The 9549-nt window shown below is 49.3% G+C and overlaps 2 protein-coding genes across 2 annotated transcripts; both read right to left on the bottom strand.

The window, feature by feature from the left end:
• Window positions 1–243: 243 nt before the first annotated feature.
• LACBIDRAFT_334732 (uncharacterized protein) lies at window positions 244–1542 on the bottom strand (the record flags this gene model as incomplete). The annotated part of the gene is made up of 5 exons (XM_001889487.1): window positions 244–273; window positions 307–379; window positions 433–692; window positions 750–1409; window positions 1468–1542. 5 exons carry the CDS (start codon window positions 1540–1542, stop codon window positions 244–246), a joined length of 1098 nt encoding a protein of 365 aa, XP_001889522.1.
• A 3065-nt stretch (window positions 1543–4607) lies between these two features.
• Window positions 4608–9440, bottom strand: LACBIDRAFT_315209 (uncharacterized protein; the record flags this gene model as incomplete). The annotated part of the gene is made up of 7 exons (XM_001889486.1): window positions 4608–4717; window positions 4775–4840; window positions 4905–5330; window positions 5384–5482; window positions 5533–6083; window positions 6138–7425; window positions 7583–9440. The coding sequence occupies 7 exons, from the start codon at window positions 9438–9440 to the stop codon at window positions 4608–4610; spliced, it is 4398 nt and encodes a 1465-aa protein (XP_001889521.1).
• Window positions 9441–9549: the final 109 nt, after the last annotated feature.

The raw sequence follows: 9549 nt of genomic DNA, 5'->3' as shown, positions 1-9549 counted from the left end.
AAGAGCTCACTGCATTTCCTGTCCCCCTTCAATCCTGAACGAGCAGAAATAACATGAGCGCATGCCTTTGTATTGACGAGAGTCTTCAAAGATTTGTCCCCAGATGTTAATAGTTCTTTGACGTGACCTTCATTCACTTCTTTAGGGATGGATACAAAGCGATGGGATTTTCTGTTGCTGTGCATATATCTCGAGCAGCCAACAAATGATTTTTTCCCATCCCAGTTGACCTAAAATACATTGTTATTGAACGTCAAAATTTAAAATGTCAATCTAGGAACTTACTTTATTCATTTTACGATAAACGGCGACTCCTGCACATGGGGTTCCACTTTCATCAACAGCGGGACATGCAATCCCTTCGGCTTCTTTGACAAAGCTGAAATAATATATAATTTGAGAACGTCAAAAGCGGATAAAGAAAAAACTCACGCAACTGCTCGCAACTCGACAATAGATGTTTCTTCCATATTAACTTCTCGTTCCGCATTAAAAAGTTCTCGGCGCTCATCTTCATCAGGCTCATAGCGCTCGCAGGAATCTAAAAGGCTGGGATCAATCTCACTACAGTGGTAGACCCCCTGACAACGGTGCTCCGCATATTGACAGGGCTGGTTATCGAGCGGGATGACCTTTGGTGTCTTTGCCGGTTTGATAGAACCACAGCTCCCACCACCCCACGAATCCTGGTCCTAATTTAGTAAAGAAAATTAGTTTAAAGTGCTTGAAATAAATGTTGTGAAAAGCACCTCGCTCTTGAGAATGGCTGCCATAGATAGAGCCTTGCCTGATTCATCTTCCCACACACGAGTATCATCACTGAGGTCAAGGAGATATGCAATGTCATCTTCGGGCCTCGGAACAGTCCAAGTTTTTGGAAGTTCCGTGAGCGTAACAAGGTTCTTCACTTTGAGTTGTCGTGTAATTTTGATATATTCATTCTCCTCCTCGGAGGAAGAACCTTTTCGAATCCTACGTTTCTTCTGGGATGGAGCCATTTTACGATGACGCCGTGGTGGTGGTGCAGCAGTAGAAGGCTTGTCGAGTACTTCACAGTCAGAGCCTTTGGAATCGATGGGAGATGATTTTCGAGGCCTTTTCTTTCCCATGGAGGAGGCTTTGCGATGTCGCTGAGGAGCAAGGGTGGCCCGGGAAGGTGCGCCGACAGACTCAATAACATCAGAGCCATCAGAATCGGTAAGACTAATTATATCTGGCTCGCGTTTGATGATTGGAGTCAGGGCGATAGGCTCGCGTTTAATGTGTCGAGAAGATGTAGGGGTGGATTGGGATTTTGGCTGTGACTGAAGACGGCGGCTCATCCAGCCCATGAAAGCATGCATATCAATCCAGTCTGGGGCATTTTCAATTTTGTGCCACCCAGACGCGACGACAGGTGTCGGAAATATCTAGCAGAATACCATTTAAGCATCTCAGTACTAGTTCAAGTTGATCTTATAGACTCACCTCGCTGATGTACTCATTAACGAGATCAGCTCCCACTGATTTGAGGAGCTGTGTAATCTGGAGAGGGTTGTCCATTGGTGTGTAGTAAATGGGGGTGGAAGAGGAAACTAGTAATATTGTCATGACAAGAGCTATATACCCTATGGTGTTGATTTGTGGCCACCAGTGGCCTGTGGCCAGATTCATAGTTCACTCAATTAGGGAATGGGGCGGGACAGGGCATGGCGTCGGGGAGCGCTCGGATATTGCCGACAATGATGGAGTGGAAGTCACAATCGACTTCCACTCATGACTTCCACTCAGGCGAGTTCCACTCCGTGACGACTTCCACTCCCATTTCTAACTTCCACTTCCACTACTTCTTACTATACTCAGGACAGATAGGGGGGGGACAGAGAGGGAGGAAGGACAGATAGGGAGGGGACAGACAGGGAGGAAGGATAGAAATGGAGGGGGGACATACTGGGGGTGGGCACTCATTGCCGCTCGTCGGTGGCAGCCTTGTTTGCCGTTCGTCGGCAGTGCTGAGGGGGTCGTGTCTGTCCGTGGGCGCTCGTCATTCGTGGGTGGGGGGTCGTCGTCGTCGTCCATGTGTGGGCATCGTCGTCGTGTGTGGGTATCGTCGTCCGTTCGTGGGCATCGTCGTCCGTGCATGGGGCGTCGTCGTGCATGGGGGGCCGTCGTGCATGGGGGGCTCGTTGTCGTCCGTGTGCGCTCGTGGGTGGTCGTTGTCTGTGGGCGTTTGTCATTCGTCCGTGGGTGGGGGGACCGTCGTTGTCCGTGGGCGCTCGTTGTCCGTGGGCGCTCGTTGTCCGTGGGCGCTCGTTGTCCGTGGGCGCTCGTTGTCCGTGGGCGCTCGTCGTTCGTGGGCGCTCGTCGTTCGTGGGTGGTGGCGGAAGGTGGTGGTGGTGTGGTTGTGGGGTTCCGTTCATTGTCGAAAAAGTCGCCGTCGACGTGGCATACCCAGATGGGCATGCCACGTCAGCGATTTGGTGGTGGCGCCGTTTGTTGGGCGCCACCGCCGTTTCCTCGTCGGCGTCAGTGTGTGAGCTGTCGTGGTGGTGTGTGGTGGTGGTGGAACATGGTGGTGGGGTTGTCGTCCCTCGTCGCGGGGTCGTGGGCGTTCGTCGTCGAGAAAATCGCCGTCGACGTGGCACACCCGGATGGGGTGTGCCACGTCAGCCGTTTGGTGGTGGCGCCGTTTGTTGGGCACCACCATCGTTGTCGTTGTCGTTGTCGTAGTCGTCGTTGTCGTTGTCCGTCGATGTCGTTGTCGTTGTCGTCGTTGTCTGTTGCGTGGTGGTCGTGGTGGTCGTGGTGGGCGAGGTTGTGGGTGGAGAGGAAAGAGAGAGGTGATGTGACGTGTCACATATGAGAACTATCATCAACAAATATGTGCACGTGATGCATCACATCACATGATGTACCCAAGCACATGCTCATGGGTCATGTGACTCATCAAATGCATCATTCCTGGGACTAGTCCTGTCCGAAAATCCTGAGGACTGTCTTCAGTCCTCAGGAATGGACCCCCACAGGACTCAAAAAATTGGCTGGCACATCAGCCAATATAGAGTCCTGGTAATCCTCAGGAATCCTCAGGAATCCTGCAGGAATCAGTGGGGGACAATAAAGACCTCCGAAAACCATCGAGTGGCAAGACCGCCATAGTATCTATTCTTTAAGTAATCAAATGATGAAGTCTCTAAGAGCAAAAGATATCACAAAGTCGTTTCATGACTTGATAGGTATTGAAACCAGGACATCTCATTTAACCATTGAGTCAGGATAACGATATATGTATCACAACTCAGTTTTTGAAAACAAACACTGAACAGTCTAGAGTGGTCCCTACGTTTCAGATGTAATAAAATAGAGATACTATGACCTACCAGCACCTTGGCGCACCCTATGAGTTGGCAGTCACTGATTGTCACATATTTTGGCTGGACAAGCGTGACTCTCATTTTCCAAGTTGTCACACAACATCACACTTGTCCAGCCAAAATTCGTGACGATCAGTGACCGCCGACTCGTAGGGTGCACCGAGGTGCTGGTAGGTCATAGTATGACCTTGGGGAGGTATGCTTTGATGGCAAGCCCAACCATACAACATGTTGTACAGTCTAGAGTGATCTACTACGTTTTGGATGTAATAAAATAGAGATATGACCTCAAGGGGGTCCTAGGATTAAAAAAATAGACCTGGGGTCGATTTTTTTTTTAAGCCCTTACTGGCTTGACCTACCTACCTATGTAATCAGGCATGTGTCCATATATGGTAAGATGACATCATCATTTTCATCATTTTGTCCAAGATGCCTCGCAAACCCAGTTTTGTGAATCTATTTCCTACCAAATGCAATGTAGATGATACTGGAATATAGGTGAGTGACTTGTAATTTTTATTGTATAGAACATATTTTAATGTTGGCAGATCTAAGTCTGTTGGCAAATCTGGCTTATCCGAGTTTTGCAATTGGGCTGTGGTGTTTTACATAATTGGTATCAAGAACAAGTTTCTAAACAACTTGCCAGTAACTTGTAAGTGATGTTTAGTGACTGTATTTCTTTGGTTGTGCCAGCTTCCATTTCTCCACCTTCAAGATGAGCTTTGTGACATTGACACTTGGTGGAGATTAGATAAGCTTGAAGAAATATTATATAATGCTTCAATATCATTGAATTCAGACTGATCTACATGCTTTGGAGTGCACTAGCACTACTAATTCGCAGGGGATGGCCTTCCAGGACTGTTTTTAGATCATTTTGTAGAGGGTTCCATATTTTTTTTTTCTCAGCCTGTGGCTGACCTACCTACCCAACCCCTGGTCGGACTTTGGAATCCTAGGACCCCCTTGTATGACCTTGGGGAGGTACACTTTGATGGCAAGCCCAACCATACAACATGCTGTACAGTCTAGAGCGGTCTACTACGTTTCGGATGTAATAAAATGGATATATGACCTTGGGGGCCAGTACAACGGATTACATAATTATGACCGTGGAAATAAACCTTGACAAGCAAGGTAATAATGATAATAAATCTTCCTCGACATATGTACACCGTAGCAATAACACCATTCTACCACCAAGCCAGCGAACGTAAGATAAATAAAGCGTCCATACCGTTCACAACCCTAAGCTGACTCCACCAGTCCACTCGCAAACTGTTCCATGCCAATAATACGAAACATGCCTTTCCTGCCCCATTCACTGCCTTCCCCAAACTCGCGTCTCCAAGAACGGCCTAGGAAGTAACGGTTCAGCATGAGTTGCAAGTAAGGGAATCGAAAGAAACACTCACTCAGCCCGTCCTCCCATGCGTATAGTTCTACCTTCCAACCACGTCGTAGGGCCGTCCGAACAGGACCTAAGGAGAGCAGAATACAAGTTTAGGAAAAGTTTCAAAACAGAAGCAGGACGAACAACTTTACCTAAGAACCCATCTTCATTGAATTGCCCAACGTTTCCATCACCTGTAGCCAACACGATCGTCGCCCCTTCCGGAACTTCGTCTGTAGCTGCCAGTGCCTGGTGGAGTTTCAACTGCAATAACTCATCCACGCCCTGTTCGCGGTACTTGACCTTCGGGTTGACGAGACTTGGAGTTGACTCGTAATGGGGTTTCAGATTCGAAGAACCTAAAAGCTGCGCAACCTTGCCCCCTGCCCCACTGCCACTTTCAGCGCTCGTGCTTCCTGAAAGGTGCCTCTTGTGTCCAAGACCCTTATTTGGGGTACTTGCAGACCATAACGAGCCCTTTGAGGGACTCGATTGGACGCTCTTGTTACCACCACTGGACTTCCCAGATCCGTTCTTGAAATCTCTATCTTTGTGTCGCTCCCGATCCATGCCGTCGCCTGAAAGGGAAAACGTAAGAAAGTCTCGGAAAATGTGCATGTAGGGAACCCACCAAGATCAGGAACTCTGATGTACACACGTACTTCATATCCCAGCCGTTCAATACCATCCATAGGTTGGTACAAAGGGCTGGAAGCGACAATTACACGACCTAGGACCACATAAGTTGATGAATTTGCAGTAACGATAGGCAAAACTCACGCGTAACCGGTCTCCCGCGCTCCAAAATCAAGGCGAGGGCAGCGTGCCACATATGCCTAGGGGTTCGCTTCTCCTTCTCCCCCGGCCCTTCCTTAGGCCATCTCGGCGCGATAACCAACTCATCGCGATCGCCAGTGCTATAACCATCCGAATTGGTCTCATCCTCGTCCCGTCCCGCTTTGTTGTTCATATACGTGTTCAAGATCGATCCAGAGGGCAAGGAACGCGATTCCATCCCATTTTTTCGGGCAGCTGTGGCAAAGGATGGTAGAGGGATGGGATATGTATCCGTCCCTTCCAAATCAAGAACAGGAGCTGGTACGGGGACAGGAACTGGCTTTTTCTTGCCATTCGTAGGAATGGGAAGTGGTCGTGAGCTGGAAGGCTTTACGGCGGAGAATGCTGATGCAGGCGTGGATTTGCTATTTGACAAAGACCTTGTATGAGTCGGCTTCTTCGGAATTGCAGGCAATGGCCTTCCGATTATACGAATTGGTTTAAGGGGAGGGTGCCGCTTGAGGTGCGAAAGGAGACCGATAAGAATATTCGAACTTTCAGGGCTGTCAACGCGAGTGTGGTGGATTAGAAAAAGAAGATGAACTTACTGGTCAACAAATACGTGGATGAGGGTATCACCTTTTCTAGGTGGACGTCCTCGTGGATCGAATTCTTCACTTCCATCAGGTGCCTCCATCTGGTCTTCGTCACCTTCCGGAAGCTCGGTATCAGCGCTTTCAGTTCTAACATGACCCTTGCCTCGTTTCCCATTGCTGTTGGCAACTGAGTTGGTTTCTTCTGGCCCCCCACGGCGCTGTGAGCGGTTCTGCAACCGGTTTACCACCTTCCCCAGGTCTGCCTGTTGCTCCGGAAAGAGCTGTTGAAGTTTCCGTGCAAGACCTATGAGACGAGAACGCTTATCCTGTTCGACGATCTCCGGAGCCGTGGCCGCAACCTCACGCTTTCTCTCTTTCCCTTTCGTTTCCTTCTTCCCTTGACCACCTGTGTCTGACGAACCCTCGCCCAGGGTATCATCAACTTTCAGGTTAGGGAAGGATTGCGAATGAATCAGGGTCTTCGATGCCCTCGTTCTTGGTTTCTTCTTCTTTTCTTTGGGTTTCGGTCCCGATTCGTCAAGTATGCCTCCTGCAACATCAGGCGGTCCCCTCACTTTCGGAGTCCTGGTCCCTGGCGTTGGCGGTGTCGACTTGTACACGCCAGCAGTCAAGGACCTATGAATGTGGGCATTTTCCCCGCGTTTAAGTCCTACAGATGGCTGACCACTGTTGGACGACGATGAAAACGCGATATCTTCATCCTCATCTTCATCGTCTTCATCCTCATCCTCATCATTTTCCAATTCAAAGGTAAACTCGAATTCATCCTCCAAATTTCCAGGGAGTTTGGGCAAGACCCCATCAATCTGCGACTTCTCCCTTTCCTTGTCTTTCTTTGCCTTCTCCTTCTCCCTCTCTTTCCTGCCGACCCTCTTCCCCTTCTTCCCCATGAGGTTTATTCCGCTCGTCGGTGTGCGAGCCCCATTTCCGCCATCCTCCTCTTCCCCGCCGTCCGTTTCAGGTGCAGCAGGCGGACGCAAAATCGAAATGGGCCGAAGGAGAGTGTCGTTCTCGCCATGACCAACAATGGCTGACCTGTTGTCCGCCAAGCCCACAAGACCAGAAGCTACGCTTGCCTTCTTCTTCAACCTAATCTTCTTCTTCTTTCCAGGGGATACGACCGCAGTTACAGTTCCAATTGCAGTTATCGTCGTGGTTTCTGGGTCCGTCGCCAACGCAGTTGGGGATGCAGGAACTAACAGAGGGCGAACAGAAGGCGTCACGTTGCCTTCCTCTCCCTTCTGTAATGGCTTCTTCCTCCTCCGCTTCCGATGTGGTTCTGTACAACAAAGTGTCATTCAACTTTTTGTCAGTTAACGGGATTGATTTTGCACCTCAAATACATGCACAAATTGAAAAGAAAGAAAAACGGAAAAAGATGAAATTGCCAATTGGACATATGTAGGGTGAAAATATTAAAATAGATCAATACACACCGATAACGTGCCTCCAGTCTCCCTGGCCAACCACCCCGCCCTGCCCTGCCTCACCCCCATGTTCACGGGCCGCAGTCCATCGTGCTCGTTCCTCAGCAATAAAGCTAAGGGCTTCATCCAGATATCCAAGTGACGGCTGGCCGTCTTCATAGTCGTCTTCATGCTCTGGCTCCGAATGAAAGGTATTGTCGTATGAGTGTATATCGTCACTAGTAGCATCATTTTCAACCGTTGTTGAGCGTTGCGAGACCTCTGTATTTGTGGAGGGTAAATAATGCTGCCCTATGAGGGAGTGTGGGTAGTTCTGCCCATGTCCGTCGTGTGTACGACCCTCAGGCTCGTACCCAACCCCTTGCCGCCGCTTGGGCGTATGGAAGCTGGAGCCTAAAGGCTCAACAGTGTGCTGAGCAGGAGCCGGTAAAAAAGGGAAAGTCTCTGAGGGTTCCAATTCCGGTGTGGGAAGTGGTGAAAGTGGGTCGTCCAAGACATACGGAGAATCTGATTGCAACTGAGAAACAGAGTCCAACGGTTCAATGACCACAGACTGCCCATTAGACTGTGGTGAATGCGAGTCATGCGACTGCGATCGAGTGTGTGAATCTAGCGGAGCTTGTGACCATAATGAAAGGGTGTGTGATTCAAGTGAATGGGTGCCAGAATCTGGAGTAGGCAACAATGAGTGATCGTGATGACGGTAGTTTTCGGGTGTCAAGGTCAACGCCGATGAGTGTGATTCGGTAAAAAGAGATCGCGACTTTGAGGAACATGATTCATTCAAGACTGACGGAGAAGGCCCAAATGATTGCGGTATGTTGTAAGAGGAAACAGAGAAGTTTGATGAAGAGATAGAGTCGGGATCGGCTTGAGATAAGTATTGTTGTGATGTCTGGGCAGAAGATTCTTGAAAAGGAGAGATAAATTGCGATGTTGAGTGTTGAGAGTCAGAATCGAAGTTTGAACGGAGATTTTGAGATATAGATTGGAGGTGCTGGGATGCGGACGTAGATTGGTATTGTCGTGATGTAGATTGTTGCGATACAGATACAGGGTGGAATGTAGACACGGGTTCAGAAGGTACATGCCGAAACAGCTTGGGTGGAGGTGATGCTCGCCCATTACCAGGGTGGACGTGTGGACCATAGTGCAAGGGCACTTCTCGGGAGGTCAAAGAAGAATCCTCCCCCTCCATATCGTCGGTTGATAGCTGACGGTGGTCAAGAGGATGCACAGGAACAGATATTTCGCCCGACATTAATGACTGATCGTTTGAAATGGAGTCATCGAACGTCACCGTATCATGAACGTCTAGTTCTGATATTATCTCTACAGTGCGTGCGCCGTCTGTGGAAGCCAAAGAGACGGCGGGTGATCGTGGTGGTGACCTGGGCGAATATTCTCCCTCATTGTTGTGTGCCGCATTTGAGCTTAACTTCGTTGCCTCATCTTCTTCTTCCAAATCCTCGTCGTCGTCAAGTCTATCCGAGGTCGGCGTACCGCTGTATAGATCCAAATATGATTGAATTCGCCTCTGATTCCACACAGTAGAACCCTCGACTTCAGGAAGTGGGCTCTCTGTGCCCGTAGCGACGCTTGTTCCAGGGCGGGTGAACGAAGATATGCTTGAAGTATCCGCGCGATACGTGCGCGATGAGGACGACGAAGGGAAGGGAGGTGGTGGTATCCGCGGGTGTGGCTGTAGATAGGTCCAAGCACGTAGAACAGTGGTGAAAGCGCCAAGATCTGGCTGCTCGTCGGATGTTGGTTCTGAATGAGGTGCGCTCGATGTGCTATCGGATGAAAAAGAAGGGGAAATTGCGATCGTCTGAGGAGAGCTTGTTGAGGTTGTTTCGTTGCTCATTGGATTAGAGAGTGACTATAGACTAGTAGTACAAAAAGATGGGGAGGAAAGAAAGAAAATGATGATGAGAAAAGCTCGAGTGTGTCTGGCACGACCTCATTGAATGTCA

The sequence above is a fragment of the Laccaria bicolor genome, genomic scaffold, assembly GCF_000143565.1.
Source record: "Laccaria bicolor S238N-H82 LACBIscaffold_68 genomic scaffold, whole genome shotgun sequence".
Classification (NCBI taxonomy): Eukaryota; Fungi; Basidiomycota; class Agaricomycetes; order Agaricales; family Hydnangiaceae; genus Laccaria; species Laccaria bicolor.
Note: the sequence above shows the minus strand (reverse complement) of the source record. Positions and strands in the feature narration are given on the sequence as shown.